Source organism: Equus quagga, chromosome 5 (genome assembly GCF_021613505.1).
Source record: "Equus quagga isolate Etosha38 chromosome 5, UCLA_HA_Equagga_1.0, whole genome shotgun sequence".
NCBI lineage: Eukaryota > Metazoa > Chordata > Mammalia > Perissodactyla > Equidae > Equus > Equus quagga.
The window spans coordinates 49,945,372-49,968,970 of NC_060271.1; the positions used below are offsets into that span (position 1 = coordinate 49,945,372).

Genomic DNA, 23,599 nt, shown 5'->3' on the forward strand with positions numbered 1-23,599 from the left:
GAAACTCGTCTCCCCACGCCCTGCGGCCACAACCCGCCCCCTCCCTCCGCGGCCGCGGACGAGGGTGCGGCCTCACCTCGGCGGGGCAGCCACCGCCCAGGCCGTAGCGGCTCTTGAGACGCTCCACCACGACGTCCTGGCCCGGCGGCTTGACGAGTCTGGGCTCCATGACGCCCAGGCGCCGTTGTGCCCGGAGCGGCCTGGAAACGCGCGCAGGGGCGGGGCTCCGCGGCGGAAGTGCGTGGGCGCCGGCGCGACGGGGAGCGGCGGGGTGGGATCCAGGGAGGAAGTGCGTGGGCGCTGGCGCAGCCGGGAGCTGGGCGCTGGGGCCGCCTCGCGCTCGCGGCGTTGCAGACGTGCGCTCGTCATGGCTGTCTGTCCTGCTTGGCGGTGTCGCGGCTGATTCGTTCGCTCGTGTGCTGGGGCTGATAAATGGTGTCTGATGTTCTTTTCCGTGTCTTAAGCTCTTGCTCCTTGGGTTTTCCTGCGTCGTGTCGAAGAACACGGCCGTCCGCAGCGGTCGCAGCCCGCCCCCGGGGCAGTCCCCCGCATCTGCGGCAGGCGCTCCGCATGAGGGCCCAGCCTGCCTGGGAGGACCACCGCCAGGACGTGTCTAACCCGTGTGTTAGTGTGCCTTTGGACGCAGGAAAATACAGCTGGGTGGCCCCTGCTCATTGTGATCCACAGGAGGAGACGATCCAGATTGCTGCCAAGCCTCGGAGTTGGAAAAGGCTCGGCGGCTCCCTTTCCCCGCCACCGGCCTGTGTTCCACCGTGGCCCAACGGCAGTAGTGGCATGTAGGCTCCGAGAGCATTGCTGGCTCTTCTGACAGCTCCCCCGGGGCCTACAGCGGTGCCTGGCCTTTAGCAGGTGCTCCGTATTTATTGGAGTGCTACCTCAACCTAAATCCTCTATTAAACCGGGACAAGAGGCCAGCCTGGTGGCCTAGTGGTTAAGTCACTTCTGCGCTCCCCCAGCCCGCCTCGGGTTCGCAGGTTCCCATCCCGGCGACAGCCGTACACACCACTCGGCAAACCACGCTGTAGCGCATCCCACGTTCAAAATAGAGGAAGACTGGCACAGGTGTGTGTTCAGCGACAATCTTCCTCACCAGAAAAAAAAGGGACTGATGGAGGGAAATAACTGAATATCCACTTAATTTCTCCCATGTATACAATTACACTAGTGTAATCCTTTACTTTTCTAAATTGTGATGTTCAACAGCACGTCTAGATTAACAACTCCTAGATTGGATTATCTTTAAAGTTCCACAAATGCCAAAATTGTATATAAGATCCAACTTTTAAAGTCATTATCTGGAAATTATTTAAACCAATACTTTTTGCCATAAAGTATTAAAGTGCACAAATAATTTTATAGTCTGTCGTTAAGCAAATTTTAATGAGAATATAAAAAATCCAGCCAGTTAAAAAAAGTACATTTCATTGTGGGTTTATAGCACATTAGTGACTAAATAACAAAGAGAAATCACAAAGTCCTTTCGTGAAATGTGACACAAAGTCTTTCTTATAAATGCTTCAGGCCACTTGTAAGCATCTTTGGAATACTAATACTTTTAGAAAAGTTGGTTTGCGTGTCATTTTATGAATTTTTTTGGTCAAAGTATTAGTTTTCAAAGCTTTTTAATTCATAACTTTAATGCTTTACGATAGCAATCAGTATAGAACTGTTCTCTAAAAGAATCTCTAAAGTGCATTTACTTATTTATTCTAAAATCATGACAAACACATCAGCTGTCCCAGCTGAAAAATTACAACACGCTTTACAGCAACTTATGTTACATAGGTTGCCAAAGGAGTTCTTCATATTAAGTGTGCATGTATGTAGTCCATGGTTCTCTTTAAGGTTCATGTGGTTCAAACTGATACCAAAAAAGGTTACCTGACATTGTGGCCAAATGGACTTAGTGATGTGTTCCATCACTCATTACTCACACAAACCACCCATGACATCCTTTCCCTCCTTTGACTGGCAGCTGAACATGTATTTATTACAGGATAGACTATTTCTCAAATCCCCAAACAAGGGAATAAACCCATCTTTCACTAACCAAAATGGAGTGATTTCACTGGGAAGAACACAGGAGGGTGGAAGGCAGTCATTGTTAGGGATTGGAATATACAAAATTTGGTGCTTTAAGTAGATTCTTTGTAGTTTTATATTGAGTTGGGTGATAAGGAAGATTAGCCCTGAGCTAACATCCACCACAATACTACTTTTTTGCTGAGGAAGATTGGCCCTGAGCTAAAATCTGTGCCCATCTTCCTCTATTTTCTGTGGGATGGGGGTCACAGCATGGCTTGATAAGCGATGCATATGTCTGTGCCCGAGATCCAAACCAGCGAACCCTGGGCTGCAGAAGCAGACCGTGTGAACCTTAACCACTATGCCACTGAGCCAGCCCCCAGTTTTTCTAACTTTTGACACTTGCCATTTCCAAATAAATTTTAAGTGTATCAAACTTGAAAAGGGTCATTTCCTTGGGAACTCTAGAAATTATGTGGCAGTTTGAGTTTACAGACTTTTAGTTGTTCTCCTTACTTTGGTTCTAGAATGAACAAACAACTAGATGCACAAGTAATGAATTTTTAAAATGTCATGGCTGTTAACAATTGTCACTTTATTTTTGCTACAAAATTCACCAGAAAAAGGTACTGCAACAATCTAGTATAAAGCAAATCTTTAACCAAAGAACATGGTATAGACCTTTTAAAAATATTCATACTTTATCACAACAACTGCAAGGAAAAGTTCAAGTTCTATCACAGAACCAAGCTGCAGTTTGAGGTAGTAGAAACAGATGACAGAAAAGTAAAAAACAAAACAAAAAAAAAAACTAAGGAAATAACTCAACTTGTTTAAAGATGTAAAAATTAATTCAATACCTTTGAAAGGGCAGAGGAAGCTACATATCATTTTAAGAAAAGAAGGTACTCTACTTTAAAAGTTAACCTAACTATACAGGAGGTGCAAGGATTATAGAAGAGCACTTTGGTTAAGTCTCTACCCTCTGTGGCTCTATCCATTCATAAGAATCTCTACGCATAAATGAGCACACCAATAGTTAAAATTACCAAATATATTTCAAATCTAAAATAAAAATTATCCAAGTTGTGGTCCCTTTATTCAAATAGTATATGCATGCAAGAGGTCCAATATCTTAAAAGGAATTAAATTGCATATATCATATTCCTTCAATGGTTTGAGAAGGTCTATTGCTTTTAACAAGATTAGTATTCCATTTTAATACAAATATGTCAGGAGTACATAAACACAAGTACACCTGAAATACACCAGTGTTTTAACTTTTATTTCACACCATGCACGGTCAATTATAACACATTAAAAAGTGACAACAGCTATAAGCTGCAATTTTACATTTATACATTGGAAACGTCCATTTTCAAAAGCTGAACATAATTACCATATTGTCATAATGGCTAAGCTTCAATTCAACTGTTTATACAGGCAAAATTTACTATGAAAAACAATGATTTTATATCTGTCCACATTCTGTGATACTAATTCTTCGACTAACAGACCCTTCCGGAGAACCAAATGATTCAATCTTTTTCACAGTATCCATGCCATCCTTAACAAACCCAAATACCACATGCTTCAAGTCCAAATGTTCTGCTTTTTTCAGTATTATAAAAAATTGAGAATTATTGGTATCCTGGCCTCGATTGGCCATAGAGAGTAGGCCAGGATCAGTATGTTTCACATCAAAATTTTCATCTTCAAATTTATCTCCATAAATGGACCGTCCTCCTGTTCCATCATGTTTGGTGATATCTCCCCCCTGAAAAAAGATTTAAATTAATAGGAATCCTGAATAAAATATTAAAATACAGAAAGAACTAACCACTATAGAATAAGTCCTAAACAACCAGCTTCCCTGAGAATGTGTTTTGAAACTAAGAAATAATGCATTTTTAAAAGATGACAAAAATGAAAAGGTCTTTTTCCCACCCTCAGTTTCTAGCAGGTTTCAAAGTATTAGAAATTTGAACCATTTGTGGGGATAGGAAATTGGGGTGGTGACACCAAATAATGTATGGAGAAGCTAAAGAAATATTAAGAAAACTATAGGTGAGGAGAAACACTCAAATTTCCCAAGTTAGTGTGGTACACTTTTGTAGACTTCAATTGTGAGACATAGTTAATACTTACTTGGCAAACAAAACCTGGAATTACTCTATGAAAAATAGAGTTCTTGAAACCAAAGCCCTTCTCTCCAGTGCATAGTGCTCTGAAGTTCTCAGCAGTTCGAGGAACAATGTTTGAAAATAATTCCATAGTTATACGTCCAAGGGGTTCATCGTCTGCGCAAACATCAAAAAACACCACAGGATTTGTCTCCTTTGATAACTCTGCTATCAGTGACACCTGTCCTTTTTGGAGTTTCAATAAATTCTGTTGACATTCTTCAAATTTTTCCTTAAAACAATCAGCCATTTCTTTAGTTTTAAATCTTACTGCAAGCTGTTCCACTTTGGCTTCTCCATCTATTAAACAACAACAAAAAACACAGTGACCTTAGTATTAAACTAACTGTTATACCTTTCTTTTTATGTATTTGTTATAGATTTTAGAAAAGTCCAAAAACTGAAAAGTAGTTGAATGTATAACTCACCAGCATAATCTGAAGCAGTCCAAACCAAAGCATTGTTTGAAACATTTAAAGGTTTTAATTCCATTGTTTTGGTAATAACATGGTTTGCACACACTTTAAAGACTTGGTCTCTTCTCATTAGGATCCGATAGTAATTCTTCATTGTATGCCAAAGAATCTTTATATCTCCAACACCACGCTCCTTCCACTGACTGACATCTCGATCCCATCTATAAAGTTTGGCTCTCTCTTTAAACAAAACTTCTTCATCTTCTTCTCCAGATTTTACTTCTACCTATGATAGTATATGAAATTATCTATAAGCTGCTGCTTATAACATATTCCATAACAAATTCCAAAGATTCAAATTCCTTAAGATACTGTCTTTGTAATGACATTAACAGTATCAAGATAGACAGTACTCTTAGGACTAAGCATACATCTGATTTGGGTGAGATGGTGAAGACCTGATTTGTCATTAAATATTTTTCTCTTATGTAGTATTCTTCCTTTTTGGAAATTAGACACATTCTTTTAACAGGATAGAAGCAATTTCAAAAAGAGCTCGTTTTTCCGAAATAAGCCAGTCTGAGAAAGACAAATAGCAGATGATTTCACTACTATGTGAAATATAAACAAATACACGGACAAAGAAAACAGTTCAGTGGTTACCAGGGGAAGGGAGATGGGGGTGGGCACAGGGGGTGAAGGAGAGCACTTACATGGTGACAGTCAAGAAATAATGTGCAACTGAAATCTCACATTGATGTAAACTATTATGAACTCAATAAAAAAAAGGGAAAAAAAGTGCTTGTTTTTCAAGAGAAATTTAACTACTGATTAAGGTTGAAAACTGACAAAGTAATTTACCTAAGACAACATTCCGGTCCAGAAAATATAGTTTACTTTTGATTGAAAAGACTTTGACAAATAGGAGATTAGATTGTTTTTGCCCCCAGATTTATGATATGAAAGCAAACATGATATTCAAACAACACATGAAAAAATTTAGTTCTTCCCAACAATTTCATATAGAACATTCATAAACAATATTTACATATAAATTTGAACAAAGACACTTTATACATAAAGGCTGAACTTCTAATAAACAAAGAGCTTCTAATTAAAATTGTCAATATTCTGAAAGAAATGCAAACAAAGCTAGCTTAAAAATCTAGCCTAAGTTATTAGTAAGATTTTTGTTCTTTAATATTTACCTCTGGTAAGGAAACTATTGGTTCAAAATGGATATCTTCATTATGAACTACTTCTTCATCACTACCATCTTCATCTTCACCAACTTTACTGGTTGACTGTGTTCCAAACACAGCTGCTCCAGTATTTGCCCACTGGAAATTTTTATCTGATGAATAAATCAGAATATTTAAACAGTGATATCTATTTTTATAAATTCTTAATCCAGTTAGATTACTTTATCAATGCATCTAATTTCCAACGATGCAACATATACATCTAGTAAAAATGTTTAAAATTACATTATTCTAGCAAGTTCAACTCATGCAGTGAGCACACAGTATGTTTAGTACTGTTTATGTTTGCAGATATAAAGATAAGATCATCTGAGTCTTAGGTAAACTTCATGATAGTAAACCACACAAGAATTTTCGGTAATGAATCAGGTTCTTAAAAATACATACCTTGGAACTCTGAAAACTTAGCTCAGTTCCAAAGGTAGTTTATTTCATAAAACATTTTATCATGTGATAAAAATAACTTTGAACCTAAAAATGTCCTCAAAGAGGCCAAATCCGCTACTTCCAAATTAGCCAAAGCAGCCTAAACATGTTTATAATTTCTCTACCTCATAACTAGTGTTGGAGCTTAGATTTCCTGGCCAGGTGGTACATGGTAGCCTTGTGAGAAGTTCGCTGACTCCAGCTGATGGGATACCAGACTGTTAGGAATGAAAAAGCTCTCAATTCCCATGCAAAGGAACTAAGGCTATTATTCTCCCTCACACCCTGGAGAAGGTGAAAACAAAAAGCTTCTTCATTCTCCTCTCAACTGAGATGACCCAGCCTGCTAATACATTCCCCACTATCTTAGAAGAAAGAAACACCTCTTAACTTTTCATGGCTTGCTAATAAATTAATGCCTTAGAGAACCCTACATCTGGTGCTAAAAAATAAGACAAGAAAAATGTCACAGATCATTTAAAAAGTAACTCAGCACCTTGAAGAAAGAACAAAATGAATAACTAAAACAGTAACGCCTCCTAGGCCAGATTTAATAGGGACAAAAAACAGAAAAATGCTTAAAAAAAAAAAGAAGAAAATTCTTAGGAAGATATTGCAAAAGAATGCTTCGAAAACAAACAAAGCACAACCTCAAGTTGTGTGGGGGCTTCCTGAGAATAGTAACCACAGATCTAGATGATACACAGATTTGGAGCTCAAAAATAACTGCTTCAGGAACTCTCAAGAAGATAAATTTTTAAAATTATCCCAAATACCCTTGGGGTGTGGCAGAAAATTTCAAAATTCCTCTAAAGCAATAATTCTGAAAGCAAAAAGCTGGGTGCATATTACACTCACACTAAGAGCTTTTTGTAAATTACCAATGCCTAGGGTACCATGCCCAGAGAGCCAATATAACTATCAGGTGTTTTTTTGAAGTTCCCAGGAAATTCTAATATGAAGCCAAGTGTTGAAAACCACCGCTCTAAAGGGACCAGGATGAAGAATTTATACAGTAAAAGTATAAAGATATGCATGTCAATAATCAATTTCACAATAATAGTGCTAGGTAATAGTACATAGCAGGCTTCCACTACCCGTTTACTGAAAACATTACAAAATCTGAAGGAAATATGATAAATTGGCAATCACGGACAAAGGCGGGTGGTGGCTGAACAGGTGTTCCTTATGTTCTCTTAGTTTCCATATGAAATATTACACAACAGACATGGAAAGATTAATAGATCTGTGTAAACAGGACTTTCAGAAGAAAGTGAGTAGGAAAAAAAGGAAAAGAAAACAAAATGAAACAAAAATAAAACAAAGGAGATGAGCAACAACAATAAAATGGACAGATGAAGAAAAGTAATCACCACAGAAATAACATGTAAGAGAAAAAAAAAAACTCTTTAAACCCAACAAAAACAACAAGTTTAAGATCAAAAAGGTCCACACAACAGGAGCAAATTTTAAAAAGATACCATCATTCTAGTGAAATTTATGACTTCTCTCAAAAGAAAAAAAGTCCTACAAGCTCTTAACCAAAGACGAAGGCAAGACTGAAATTGTGAATTATCAAGAAATTTACAAAAGTGTGAAAATTCCCTATAAAAACCGATGGGATACAAACACACTTGATTCCAGGGGATTTACAGATTCAAATACTATCCTGTGCTTGTTAGCACAATCCAACACACAAGAAAACTAATAATTTAAAGAAAAGTAATGACAAAATCTGGAGATGAATAAAAAACACAAAGAAAAGGAGAACTGATAAAACCAAAAGCTGTTTCTTTTCAAAGACACAACACAAATTCTTGTCAGATCTCAGAACAAAACAAAGTGAGGAATGTAGTTTAAACAAGAGCCTGGTAAATAATGACTGCAAAATGACCTGTAGCCATGAGGAGTCAGTGTCAGCGGGGAAGACTTAAAGCAAGCCTCCCTCAGGAGATCTCAGTCTTGCCTATCATACTTCGCAATACTGACAGGGTACTCTCAAAAGGGTACTGAATAACAGGCAACCTAACATCAATTTTCATGTGGTTTTTTGTTGTTGCTAATTGTATCCACTATACTGCTGTATTTGCTCACTTAACCTGTGACTTCAGGCTACTTCATAAAACAAAAATAAAGCAACTTGGTATCAGTGAAGCTATGAATTTCAACATAATGTAGTATCAGAAGGTAATTTCTAAAAGTTTTATATGTATTTCCATAAATGGCAAGAGCTGTGAAACAAGTGTAAATATGTGAGAAGGAAGAAACACTATTCTGAATTAGATTAATCATGTTAAGTATATTATTTATCTTCAATAAAATTTATTCCATAAATCAAATCTCTTGTACAAGAACAATTCAGGTGGTGCTATAATCAGATATATGAAAGACATTATAAGAATAAGAAAATATGCCAATAAACTTGAAACAATCAAGGAAATGGATTTTCTACAAATTATACCAAAATGGACTAAAAATAGAAAAACCATTGGAAAAGATGGGAAAGCTCACCAATTATAAATTAGAACAATAAGTTAGCACAACCATTATATTAAAATTCAATCCAGGATACTGCAAAAATAGAAAACTACAAAATCATGTCCTTAAAAACTACAGATGCACAAATCTTGAAATATTAATAAATCAAATCTAAAACTATAATTAAAAGAACAATATACCAAAGTCAAGGTTATCCCAAAACTGGAAAGACAGTTTTGCATTTCAGGATGAGGAGGACTATCACCATGACTTATGATGAATTAAGAGAAAATTCTTATGGTTATATTAATAAATGTCAAAATAATACTAACATACAGAAGCCATTCCTTATTTAAAAACTAAAACTGGAGGGTGGGGATGAGGGAAGAAACATCCAACTGAGCTACGACACTGGGGCAAAGGACTAGTTCTCCCAGTTTTGCTTGATTCTCTAGTACGATCATTAAAACCTCTCCTCCTGATCTTACCTTTGGAACCAAAAGCAAAATCCCCAGAATTACTGGAAGCCAAGTCTGCAAATGACAGCCCTGTGCTACTTCCAAATCCAAATGCAACTGTTTTGTTTTCCACTGGCAAAAAGAAAAGAGCAATTTAATACTTCATTTAATATACACTGAATATCAAAGTTTTACCCAGGCCCCAGAAAGAATGAGGGTAGGACCTTCTACACTGCCGAGGGGCTGGGGAGTGGGGTATGGATCTTCTGGTTATTTCTCTGAAGAAAAGTTAGAAAACACATCAAATGCTGAGTCCCCTCAGTATTATTAGGTTTACAGGTACTATTCTCAATGAACACTACACTAAAATCACGCCAAAAATCACTTTTAAAAAATGATATAGATCTATCCTAAGCCATATATAGAGAGCTATATAGTTTCTGCTCTATACAGTCTTCTATAATCTAAAGCAAGCATTCATTCAAAGGCAGGACTTCAGGAAACAACTGCATAAAGATTTTTTTTGTTCTCTATTATCAATAATAAGCTCACAAAAACTGAATGTTTTATTTATATTTGGTCACCAGGAGTTTTGGGATCTTGTCTTAATTCTGCCAACGTGCAGCTACATGATCTCCAAAAGTCCTATGCCTTACTTTCCTCATGCGAAAACACATAATTTTAGGTCTGAAGTTACCTTTCTTTTGTAGCATGTTACGACTCTAAAGTGCCTATTATAAATGTAGTATTTGTGACATATTCAGGACTACTTCTGAAAAAAATTAGGTAAAATAGACAATGTACCCATATAAAGCAATAATTTAAAAGATGTCCCCACCTCCTAAAATCAACTGAAATGAAAACCAAGGAGGAAAACATGTCAAATATTAGTTTGCTATAACTGAATAGTTAACTTAATGTAGCCAGTAGAGAAAAAGAAAGACATCATAAAAACTTAACACCCCTACTGTAATGCCTACAATTACTTCATATATACTTACAACAATTTTAATATACTTCAGTGATAATATAATTCAAACAATATTTGAATGAAAATTCTATCATAAAGAAAATTTCTCTGTAAGTATACTATTGTTATTTATGCTCAGGTAGATAGGTGAGAATCACAATGCTCTGTATGCCCTAATAACTACCATTCTAACAATAAAGATACGTGTTTATTATCTTTGTTGGCAAGGCAGTATGACTTTCTGTTTATTACTACAAATATCTTACAACCCAAAATTTAAGAAAGGGAACTTTTAGGATCTGCATTTAAAAGTCTCTCTTCTCAAAAATATAGGTATACCTTTTGTAATATATGCCTAGAAAGAAGGTTTTTGTAAACATACATCAAACTTTACCTTGGCTTGTAGAATCTGCATCATTTTCCTTTCTAGTAGACAAATCTACAGGTTTGTCCACAGTTCCAGAAGAAATAGGTGGTGAACTAACAGATTTGGTAATAAAATCAGGTTCTTCAGACTTACATAAAAACGGTACAGTCACTTTAGTCCCACCTGTACACACACTGTCAGCCGTGCTAGTTATTTCCTCATTCTGGGATTTCTGCAAACAGGAAACGAAAAATAACTATGCCATTAAATACTGATTGACAAAAGGATTGTATACCCTATTTTAAAAGAAACTGAGGACCTGGAGTTCTGGACAAAATGGAGTAAGCACACTTCTTCACCTTATCTCTCTGTCCTATGCCGTACTCCACCCTCTCTCCCAATACCTACAGCTGAACCAGACTGAAATAGATAAGGCAACTGTAAGAAGCCTCTGAAAGGTGGATGAAAGTAGGAAGATTAAGAATCTCAAGACATGAGGGATAATCTGGTGATGAGAACCTTGTGGGGTTTGTTTTGTGCCCCACCTCCAACCCACAAACCAGTGGGGTACTACAGCAGCCCAAAAAACTGGAGCTGCAAATGGCACAGACGGAAAAAGTCCCAGAAAAGCCGACTCTCTCTGGCCAGGGGGTGGGGGACGTCATGAAATGATCCAGGTGTTGAATGATCAGAAAAAGACTTTAAAGAAGCTATTCTAACAATGCTCCTACGGGTAAAGACAAATACACTTAACAGAAATGAAAAGACAAATCCTCAGCAAAAAAAATTGAAGGTATAAAGAAGAATCAAATAGAGATTTTCAACTGAAAAGTACAGTAACAGAAATTAAAAACTTTACAGACTTTATCCAACAGCAGAATACATATTCCTCTCAAGCTCACATGGAATATTTACCATAAAAGACCACATTCTGAACCATAAAACACACCTCAACAAATTCTAAAGAACAGAAACCACACAAAGTATACTCAGTTCACAATGGAATTAAACTAGAAATCAATAACAGAAATATAGCTGGAAAAATCCCCAAATATTTGGAAATTAAACAAAACACTTTTAAATAATACACATCAAAAAATCTTAAATTAAAAATTGTGAGCTAAATAGACATGAAACTACAGCTTATCAAAATCTGTGGAATATAGCAAAAGCAAGGAAGGGGAACTTTCTAGTACTGAATGCATATATTAAAAAGAAGATCTAAAATCAATAAACTTCCATCTTAAGAAACTAGAGAAAGAGGGGTTGGCCCAGTGGTGTAGTGGTTAAGTTCACGCGCTCCGCTCTGGCGGCCCAGGGTTCGTGGTTTCAGATCCCAGGTGTGGACCTACACATCGCTTGTCAAGCCATGCTGTGGCAGTGTCCCACATACAAAGCAGAGGAAGACTGGCACAGATGTTAGCTCAGGGACAATCTTCCTCACCAAAAAAAACAAAGAAAAGAAACTAAAGAAAGAAAAGTAACACAAACCTAAAGCAAAAAGAAGAAAAGAAATAATGAAAAGTAGAGCAGAAATCATTAAAACAGAAAATCAATAGAGAAAAAACTCAACAAAATCAAAAGCTGCTTCTTTGAAAAGGTGAATAAAATTGATAAACCTCTATCCAGGCTAACCAAGAAAACACGAAAGAAAACAAAAATTACTAATATCAGAAATGAAACAGGAGCCATCAGTACCAATCCATGAACACTAAAAAGGTAATAAATTTTTTTTTTTTTAAAGATTTTATTTTTTCCTTTTTCTCCCCAAAGCCCCCTGGTACATAGTTGTATATTCTTCGTTGTGGGTCCTTCTAGTTGTGGCATGTGGGATGCTGCCTCAGTGTGGTTTGATGAGCAGTGCCATGTCCGCACCCAGGATTTGAACCAATGAAACACTGGACCGCCTGCAGCAGAGCGCGCGAACTTAACCACTCGGGCCACGGGGCCAGCCCCAAAAAGTTAACAAATTTTAATGAACTTTGTAACTTCATGAACAGCATTATGCCCACAGATTTGATAACAGATGAAACGGACCAATTCCTTGAAAGACACAACCTACCAAAACTCACACAAGAAGAAACAGATAATCTGAATAGGCCTATATCTGTTAAAGAAAATGCATCATCAATTAATATCTTTAAAAAACTTAAGTATCACGCCCAGGTGTTTTCAGTAGTGAATTCTACCAAACATTTAAGAAAGAAATAATATCAATTCCAACAATGTCTTCAAAAAATTTAAAAGCATAGGGAATACTTCCTAACAACATACATGAAGGAAAAATTGATAGGAGAAATAGGCAAATCCACAATTATGCTTGGCAACAGTCCTCTCAATAATAATCAATAGAACAAGCAGACAAAAATTATCAAAGATATATTAGACCTGGATAACACAGTATCATCTAATTTGATCTAATTAACATTTATAGAATGTTCCACCCAAAAACAGCAGACTAAACATCTTTCTCAAGGACACAATGAACATTCACAAAGACAGCCCTCATTAAATCTATAGAACTGAAATTATTCAAGATATGTTCATAGACAATAATGGAATTAAATTAGAAATCAGTAACAGAATGGTATCTGGAAAATCACCAAATATGTGGAAGCAACATACTACTACCTAATGCATGTATCAAAAATAATGTCTTGGGGCTGGCCCCGTGGCCAAGTGATTAAGTTCCCGTGCTCTGCTGCAGGCGGCCCAGTGTTTTGTTGGTTCGAATCCTGGGCGTGGACACGGCACTGCTCATCAAACCACACTGAGGCAGCGTCCCACACACCACAACTAGAAGGACCCACAACGAAGAATATACAACTATGTACCCGGGGGCTTTGGGGAGAAAAAGGAAAAAATAAAATCTTTAAAAAAAACAAACATCAAAAGCATAATGTCTCAAGGCAAATAAATATTTTGAACTGAATGAAAAGTGAAAACACCACATATTAAAACTTGTGGGATGGAGCTAAACAGTTCATAAAGAGAAACAGCATTAAACATTTATATTAGAATGAAGAATGATTTAATCAGCAACTTAAGCTTCTAATTTAAGAAACTACAAAAAAGCAAACAGGAAACAACTTTCAATGGATTAATGAATAAACTGTGGTACAACCACATAATCGAATACTACTTAGTGATAGAAAGGAATAAACTATGTATTACTACACACAATAACTTAAATAATCTCAATAGCACTATGCTGAGTGAAAAAAGCTAGTGTATCAAACGTTACATACTATATGATTCCATTTATGCGTTAGTCTCGAAAAGGCAAAAATATAGAAACAGAAAACAGATCAGCAGTTGCCAGAGGTTATGGGAGGATCTGAATACCAAGGGACAGTATGAAGGAATTCTTTGGGGTGGTGGAATTGTTTTATATCCACTCTGTGGTGGGGATTACAAGAATTCAGGCATGCATAAGAACTCAGAACATACACACACATACACACAACAAAAAGTGAATTTTACTCACGTAAATAAAAACAAATTCATACAAATGAGAAAAGTCATTATCTCTTAATGTACTGAAGCACAAGGAAAAGATAATTCATACTATGTTTGTGTCAAATAGCTTAGGTTATCATAGTATGGCTATTCATAAAAGCCAAAAAGTGGAAACAACCCAAATAGCCATCAACAGATAAAGAGATAAAGAAAATGTGGTATATCCATACAATAGAATATTACTTGGCCATAAAAAGGAATGGAATAGATACATGCTACAATGTTAATATACCTTGAAAATATTAAGTGAAAGAAGTCATACACAAAAGGCCATATATTATTATGATTTATTTATATGAAATGTCCAGAACAGAAATATAGAGACAGAAAAATACATAAGTGATTACCTAGGGCTAGAGGAGTTGTGTGGAAATGGCGAAGGGTAGTGACTGCTAGAGGTTTATAGGGTTTCTTTTGGGGATGATGAAAATGTTCTAAAATTGATTGTGGTACAGTTGCACAACCACGTGAATATACTAAAAAACCACTGAATTGTACACTTTAAATGGGTGAACTGTATGGTATTTGAATTATATCATATCACAACAAATGTTACCCAAAAAATGTAGGCTAGAGTACTTAGGGGAGGGGAGTGTTTTAACTCAGCTCCTAATGCATCCTCCGTTAGAGTTCTTGAATAGAAAACTCCAAGAAGACAAATCAAACTGTTTTGTTGCCCAATCATCGGCACAGTGCTAACTCATGGTAAACACTTACAAATACAGTACCCTTAGGCATTTTATGCAAAGGATGCATATCTGAAGACCCTGCATAATCCAAAATGAATTAGAATTAGATTGAGTGTAAAGTAGGAAGGACGCATTCTAAGAACGTGTAAATCTACATCCATTACAGCATATTTTAGCTTAAATGGGTTTTAATTCTGTTTCATCTCTGTGTAACAAAGGATGCTCTTCTCCAAAATTACCATTTATTGTGACACTTTTTTCAACCTTTATATTGATTTATGACATTTCACTTCTACACCAAAGGTATTTTTCGAGAGCCCCTAGTACTGCTATTTAATAAATATTATGATAGTGTTACAGGATATTTTACAAAAAGATTTTAAGTTACAACAATAATGAATGTTTTACTTTATTTACTTTTTTGCTGAGGAGGATTCACCCTGAGCTACCTTGGGCCAATCTTCCTCTATTTTGTACTGTGGGTCACTGCCACAGCTTGGTGTCAACGAGTGGTGTAGGGCCGTGCCCAGGAACTGACCCAGAGCCACTGAAGCAGAGAATGCTGAACTTAACCACTAGGCCATGGGGCCAGCCCCCATGAACGTTTTAAAATAACACAACTGTCACCTCAAATAAGATATTTCAACTCCTATAAACAGTAAGTTCACAAAACACTGACAAAAGATAAGTTCTTTTATAACAGCTACAGTGGCACCACAAGGTGGGAAAAGAATAGATGATGTACAATTTGGTCTGTGAATCAGTGTTGAAATTCTTTTCCAGTTTTAAGAGAAATTTTAAATAAATAAGTTTAAGTTTTGCCCTTAAAAGAGTAAGGTCATATTTAAATTGCCTCGATTCAATCTGCATAATCCAAATGTATATTAATACGACTACATGTATTTGCTGAATGAATAATTGCATAAGTCTCTGAAAGCCAGCAATTAAAGATTAACAGAAATTACATATTGTGTACTTCCAGTGAGTCCAGGGAAACGGTTGATTGATTTAAAACACACTTTAGATCTAACATAGTAAGACCACAAATGTAAAAACTTGAGATAGGATTTCCACAAATAAATCTATTTGGTTATAAATGAGAAAGTAATGTCATTACCTCAGCTGATGGCCATTAGCTAAAGGTACAGTGGTGAATAAGTTTAAACCTACTGAACAGCTGGCAAATCCTAGACGGACAGCTAGAAAAACAGGCCAGCTAGACTCCTCAGAATCAGATGAAATACGAAAAGTAGTAAATTTCTTACAGATTCAGGCCATGTGTTGAATCACATCTCTTTCTAGCCACATACTCTTTAAATAAACCATTGCATTTATAACTAATTCTAGGACTCTACTTCATTTTAACCACCTTTCCAACAATAAAAAAAATAGATTACTTGAGGGGGTAAGGAACCATTCTGAACATATGTCAATATTAGATTGTAAACAATTGCTAGACAGGGATCTTGTCCTCTAGTTTCTGTGGAATGCAAATTACCACACCAAAGTGTTGTCAGCTATTAAAATTATCACTACATTTGAGCTAAGAAAGTAGCCAAATCATAAAATTACTGACAAAGCAAAGGCCAAGGGAACTAAGTTTCAAATGCTGCTATTTTCTATGCACTTTGCCCACCCTAGAATAAACTAACATGCATGAAAAAATGAACTACTTACTACCATTCTCAGTATTGTGGTAGACATTCTTAGGGATATCTGCTCAGTCCAAGATACCCTCACCCCCTAAAATCCAACATTCACACAGGGGTGAACCTTTATAGGCCTCTCTGTAGAATAAAATTCCTCCTTCTCTGGCCATAGCTGATTGGTAGATGCCTAATCCATTTGCTAGTCACAACCCATTATTACCGTATGGTAGGAACATTCTAGTTTATTGCATCAGCAAAGGCAACTTAACCAGAAGGAAATCAATGGAGATGTTCTTACTTGAGCTTCCTGAACTTTTTGAAGCTCTGACTGAAAGTCTTCACCATTTCCATTGTCCTCATCAGTGTCACTGCAGACTCCACAAAAAAACGTAGGTGGAAGTTTTAATGTATCTGCTTTTGCCTTCTCTTCAACTGTTGGTTTCTTTTCCCAAACAATAACACATTCTTTCTCATTATCTGAAAATCCCATGTAACACAAGCAAAAGAAAGTTAAAAGCAGATTAAGTCCAACTACTCTACAATGGTCCTCATGCAATCTACGAATGCTAATGAGAACAGGAACCACCAGGAAAACAATGTTTTTCACTTCATATTATTTTTAAATATTTTAAATCACCATAGGCATATTACATAAGTAAAATTGGTAATGACAGAAATAACCAGATTGGGAAATTCCTTTTAAATACATATAAGATTTTTAAAAAACATTATAATTAGTAATTTTAACTTCACATACCCGTTAGATTTTCTTCCAATGGTCTACATTTTTCTGAGTCATCCAGATACAGTTTTCCATTAAGTTTCTTGACAGCTGTTTCAAAATCTTCATCTTAAAGTATAATTGATTTTATTAAATAAAAGAATTTCTACTAAGTTTCAGGAGTTTTCCTAGCCAGAAATCTAGAACTTATCTCTAACTTCATGTTTCCTTACTCCCCATATGCAAAAAGCAATCCGTTTTGCCAATTTTATATCCCAAATGCCTTTCCTACTATTGGGACTTTCATTCAGGCTCTCCTTTTGTCTGAGCTGCTCTCCTATCATTTTAGCTCATCTTCCTATTGCCATGTCCCACAACCCAATCCTCTATACCACTACTCAATCGGTCCTACTGAAACTTTTCTGAGCATGTAACTCCCCTGCTTAAAAACTCTGACAGAGCACACAAAGTTATCCATCATCAGACTCTTGTCTGCCTCATCACTCCCCCATCCCTCTACAACTCTGAGGAAAATATGATTGCTTCCAATTCCCTCAAAATGCCTGCCTTGCTCATCACAGCCATCCAAAACATGCTTACTTAATGAATGAATGCAGTTCTGTGGATCGTTAAATTCATTAACTATTTATACATACATTTAGGAGAAATATCTACCTGCAAGGACAGCAACAATGGGTTCTAAGAGGCAGGCTTAAAATAATTTAACCATACCCTCAATTACTAAGATTAGCATGAACAGAATGCCTGTAGAATAACAGAAGATTTACCATCCTCCTCCTCTTCACTAACATAATCTGGTCTATTCTTATAGCAGAAGAAAGTTGGAGGAAGTTGAAGTTGGCTTGCAAGAGCTTTTTGCTCGGGGGTTGGGGTTAGCTCATATACGATGAGAACATCATCATCTGAAGGAAGATCTTCAGGTTTTTTCTTCTCTTCTGCTATAACACAAGTCAAAAAAAATCGATAAAGGTGTTAAATATATATTAACATAAATATTCTAACTGAAAATAAAAACCACAGAACTTATCTTTAGGTTAAAATAATAGCATAGTGATAAGAACATGTATACTTTGATGTGAACAGAGCTTTATAAAATAATCATGAACTAGAGTTAATAGCCTGATTTAATGTTCTATCAAAAATTCTCAGTGAACACAAAATCTATTTAAAACAAAAAAAAATCCTGCTTTTACTTAGTGATCATCAAAAAAATTATTAATGGCTTTAATTTAAAAAGTGTTACCGTAACCATATTTGTCATACTAAATAAGTTTAGCAAAATATCCATGCATTTGCAACAAATGGAAAAAATTAAAGAAATCATAAGCAAATATTAGTATAAATATGAAACTAATGCAAAGCCAACCTTGATTAGTTCCTACAAGGAAAGTTACATCCAGTTTTGCATATTTCCAAGCATGACAATAGATAAAATTAAATAAAAACTGTTTTCCTGTGGGTAAGAATGTAAGACAATTTCTATAGCTGAAAAACCACCACCAACAACAACAAAAAGGCAAAAAATGGAGAGAAAAGGAATTCTGGTCTATAAAGAAGAATTTCCTGCTAAAGGAACTGATAAAGTAAGCAAATCGTGAAGCATGCTATGTACCAACTGGTGCTGTCCAATAAGGCAGCCTAGCCACATGTGGCTATTAAGCACTTGCTATGTGGCTAGTCCAAAGTAATGTGTGTTGCAAGTGTAAAAATACACACCAGACTTTGAAGACTTGGTACAGAAAAAAAGAATGTAAAATATCTCATTATTTTTTATACTGATTAGACGTTGAAATGGTATTTCAGATATAATGTGTTAAACTGAATAGATTATTAAAATTAATTTCATCTGTTTCTCTTTTTATCACTTGTTTTTTTTTTATTTTTTAATATGGCTACTAGAAAATTTTAAATTACACATACAGATCATATTTTCCTTTGGATCACCCTGATCTACAGAACTAGAGCCCTTTCACAATGTTAAACTTGCCTTGCACTCTCCTCCATTACAAAAACTTAGTATCAATTCCTAGCCAGGGAGAGTAAAAGAATGCTGTAATATACAGATTCTTGTTCCAGTTCTGCTGTTAACTAGTAAAGACAACTTGGGCATATCAGACGGCTTCACAGGGCCTCATTTTTCTTATGTCTAAAGCTTTCATCACTAAGGTCCTTTGGGACTATGACATTCTTGGACTTGAAGGAAAATAAGGCTCTCTGTTCCTCAGTAGCATATTGGTAAATTTGCTCTTAGGCCAGGGATTCTTAACCTAGGGCCCACGAAGTCTACGTGCAAGAATATACACTTTACAGACAAAAATCCATACTTTTCACACAATGTCCCAAAGAATGCATCCTTAAAAATAAAGGTTAAGAGCAGCTTTGTCTAGTAATACGGCTGATAAGCTTTAAAACTGAAGGCCCCAGAAATCAAGGATTGTCATTTTATTATTGTACTTGTCTGGCAACCTAAACATCGTTGAGTTGCTCAGGATAGGTTCTTCGACACTAATAGGGAGTTTTCATTCTCCTAACCTTGCTCTCGAAGGTCTTTAACAGATCCCCCTTCCTATTATACTCCAGTATCAACATCTACTCTTAATAAATGATCTATACTACATATATAACATACCAGGTATATAATGGTGGTGACTGTTAAAAATGGGCCTTTCAATACTTTCAAATAGGATTATTTTTCTAAACCTTGGGCAAAAGGATAGCCCTAAAGGGACACTCTGTTCCATGTTGTATACATGCTGCTGCCATCACATGTTTGGATACTGGCAGACATTGTGGCTAAAGATAAAGGTTAGATAAAATATAGGTCTTCATTAAGCAGAATTGAATATTATAGAGTAATGAAGTACAAAGCAGCAAAAGGTAAAAACCACACAAGTCTATCTCAAAATAATGTTGTGCAATAGTGAGAAAACCTGACATCCAAGAACATTGAAAAACTGCATTAAAGGGTGTTATACCACCAGTCAAAAGGTACTTGCTTAAACTGACATTCTTTAACATGCACATTGTAGTGTTAAGTACTTAATTTCATACAGCCACAGTTACTTTGCTAAGGACTACCAGCTGCTAAAAAAAACTGATGTCATCTCATACTGAGAATGCTAGCTCTATACCTTTGTCCTCAGGCTGTAAGGAAGGGGTGCTGGTCCAAAAAGCCATTGGATTAGATTTAAAAAGGCTAAAATTAAATCCTAGAAAATAAAGAGTATTTCATTTTTGAATATTTTGAGAATCAAAGTGAATATGATTTTAAAATATAAAAAGCCAAAGTCCCTCAATTTATACCAATTTGGCTGTCTTACATATTCATTTATCCCAGTAGTTTCATTCTTTGCTCACTCAATAAATAGTGGTAAGACTAACTCACATAAAATGTGACCATCTCAGTACTATGTTTTTTGAGTGACAAGAAAATAACAATAAATTGAAGAATGAATACTATAAAAAAATCAGACTCGAGTTAACGCTCATGATTCAAACACATGAGTCACTGAACTTGAGTACTGTATTGGGTTCTTGTGATCTGTTCTCAACATGATACAAATATCTTCCAGTTACTGAAATCTCCTAAATAACTTATACACATACTCTTTATTGCTGTTTGAACATGCACAGGTAAACTATTTAGAGAGAAAAGAAATTTGCACAAATATTTTTCGGCTGTTCACAAAGGACTGTGTTTATGACCCAACTGCTACTAAAACATTAGTATTCTACAAAGGGTCTGCATCAAGATAAACATTAAAAGAAAAAAAAAATGAAAGGAAAATTCTGCTTAATCTAAAGACTAAGTGCTTACCCTTTTCTGGTGTTTTAAATGTGTATTTAGTTGAGGACTCTTCCTTTGGAAAAGAAGCAAAGAGATTTTTGACTTTGCCATCTGAAGATTGTTCGGTATCAGAGTTCTTTGACTCTTCGCAACTATCAGGTTCCACTTTTCTTTCAGATCCACTCTGGACTACTGAATTAGTTTCACTATTGTTATTTTTCAAAGGTGCATTAAAACTAAATCCAAACAAAGACCCAGTAGCTGAACTGTTGCCAAATGCAAATGGTTTTGATTTTTCACTACTAAAAATGCTTTTAACAGACTCGGAACCAAATACAAACTTGGGAGGAGAAACCACTGCCTTTGTTGTTATTTCAGATGTGCTAGACACTTCTCCAACTTCTGAAGATGCATCTGCTATATCGTCACCCTGAATTAAATCCGTCCTTTCTCTTGTGGTTTCTTCTAACATGGCTACAGCAATTTTGCCACATGGTGACTCTCTGGGAGTGGTCGATCGAGAAACATGAGGTGTTATCAAAGTATCTTTTTCTTGGGCTACTTTTGCTTCATCAAATATTTTCTTAAATGAGTCTGCAACATCCTGTAGTTTAAAACGGACAGCTAAATGTTCTACTTTTCTTTCTCCGTCTGCAAAGTCACATGCAGTCCACACCCACACTCTTTCTGTCCCTTTCATATTTTGCAAAGTCATGTCTGGAGTTATTCTGTGATTGGCACAAAGTTTTAATACCTGGTCCCTTCTCATTACTATTCGAACTTGCTTATTATCATAATTTTGTAAAATCTTTATATCACCAATGCCTCTTTCTTTCCACTGACCAACATCTTTATCATACCTATAGAGTTTTGCTCTGTGACTAAAAATAACTTGTTCGTTTTCCTCACCACTGGACACTTCAACTAGATCAGGTAAAGGTACAACAGGTTCAAAGTACTGTCCATCTCTCTCTTCTTCTTGAGTAACATCAGATTCTTCATCAGTGCCAACTGAAGCCCCACTCTGATTCAATTTGGCAGGAGATTTAGATGGACTCAAAGCAGATTTAAAGCTGAAGTTAAATCCTGTTGTTGACTCACCAAAGCGGAAGAGATTTTTTCTCACAGGGCTACTTGCCAAAGGTGAAGCATGTACTGAGCTACTACTTACACTATCATCCAAAGCATCTTCCCTTAAATCATAGTTATCCCACTCTAATGTCGGCCCAGTGTTCTCAGGATTTGGCTTGTTGGTTGTGTCTGGAGTACTGGCAGGAACCACATCTGAACTCTTACTCTCTTTGTCAGTGACTTTTGCTTGATCATTTGTCAAAAATGTTTTGAAATCTTTTAGGCCACTCTTCATTTCTTCAGCTCTCTGTATTAACTTGGCCGCTCTGCCAGTATCTACAAGTTTATGGGGAGTTTGAAGTGGTATATCTAATAGAAGTCGCTGGCATTCCTCAAATTTCTGCTTGAATTCTTCAGCCAGCTCCGGCGTTTTAAATTTTGCCGCCAGCTGCTCTAGTTTGGCATCACCATCAGAAAAATCACTAGCTAACCACATCCATGCTCTATCTGATCCAGAGAGAGGCTTCAGGTTCATTGTAGTCGTTATCCAGTGATTAGCACACACTTTTAGTACTTGTTCTCTTCGCATCAGCATTCTTAATTTGCCATTGACTTCGTTTTTGAGAATTTTTAAGTTCCCCAAACCCCTTTCTTTCCACTGACTTATCTCAGCATCAAATCTAAATAATTTTACCCGCTGTGAATAAAGAACTTTTTCATCTTCTTCTCCAGTTACAAGTTCTACTTTTTCAGGCATTTGAACTACTGGTTCAAAATGGATGTCATCACTGTCCTCAGTCTTATAGGCATCATCATCTTTCTCAAAGTCAGCAGAAGTGTCAGCTTTATCAGCCATTTTGTCACTTTGTGATGAGAATAATTTTTCTCCAGCACCTGAAAATCCCTTGAAATTAGGGTCTTTTTTGCCAAATTGAAATCCTTCTCCTGAAGCTGATTTTGCAAGATCTGCAAAGGTAAAAGTGCTACCAGTCTGACCAAAAATCACACCACTATCATTCTTCTGACTACTAACATCCTGAGCCTGAAAACCAGTGTCATTTCCAAGGGGCTTTTCACTCTTCTTCTCTTGATTTCCTGGCTCCTGAATGCCAAATTTAAATCCATCAGCAGACACTGGAATAGAAAAACTAAATCCTTCTTTTGTTGACTTAGAGTCTATATTGGAAGAACCCTGAAATGTAAATGAAGGTATATTTTCTTGATCCACATGCCCAAATTTAAATCCTTGCTCTGCAGTGCCAAATTTAAAAGTTTTTTCTGAAAAGTTACTTTTAAATCCTGTTCCCACCTGACTCCCCAAAGAGTCATTTAACTTTGTTTTTGAGCCCAATGTGAAAGCTGAAGGAGTTTCTGCAACAGGTTTATGAGTTGGTTTGGGGGCATCACAAGCCACACATATCAAGAAAGAACTCTCATTCTGCACATGGCAAACACTGCAATCCCACTGTCCTTCCTTCTTGGTGAAAACTCCTTCAAATCCACTCTTTGGAGCCTTGCTTGTATCAGAAGAGGGAG

At 36.4% G+C, this 23,599-nt stretch overlaps 2 protein-coding genes across 7 annotated transcripts in view; both read right to left on the reverse strand.

Moving 5' to 3' along the window:
• CCDC138 (coiled-coil domain containing 138) overlaps positions 1-209 on the reverse strand; it is a 73,203-nt gene extending 72,994 nt beyond the window's left edge. For all 6 annotated transcript variants that reach the window (XR_006888706.1, XM_046662177.1, XM_046662178.1 and 3 more), the window contains exon 1: positions 77-209. Coding sequence is in view for 5 of the 6 variants with exons in the window: in XM_046662177.1 (XP_046518133.1) it covers positions 77-169 (93 nt within the window). In the remaining variant the exon portion in view is untranslated. The remainder of the gene's footprint in view (positions 1-76) is intronic.
• A 2,876-nt stretch (positions 210-3,085) lies between these two features.
• LOC124240387 (E3 SUMO-protein ligase RanBP2) overlaps positions 3,086-23,599 on the reverse strand; it is an 87,409-nt gene continuing 66,895 nt past the window's right edge. The window contains exons 20-30 of the mRNA XM_046663408.1: positions 21,023-23,255; positions 20,337-20,414; positions 17,973-18,143; positions 17,221-17,313; positions 16,762-16,940; positions 10,634-10,838; positions 9,300-9,401; positions 5,854-5,999; positions 4,658-4,931; positions 4,195-4,529; positions 3,086-3,823 (exon numbers count right to left, since the gene is read on the reverse strand). Of these exons, the coding sequence (XP_046519364.1) occupies positions 3,518-3,823; positions 4,195-4,529; positions 4,658-4,931; positions 5,854-5,999; positions 9,300-9,401; positions 10,634-10,838; positions 16,762-16,940; positions 17,221-17,313; positions 17,973-18,143; positions 20,337-20,414; positions 21,023-23,255 (4,122 nt within the window). The 3' untranslated portion in view covers positions 3,086-3,517. The remainder of the gene's footprint in view (positions 3,824-4,194; positions 4,530-4,657; positions 4,932-5,853; positions 6,000-9,299; positions 9,402-10,633; positions 10,839-16,761; positions 16,941-17,220; positions 17,314-17,972; positions 18,144-20,336; positions 20,415-21,022; positions 23,256-23,599) is intronic.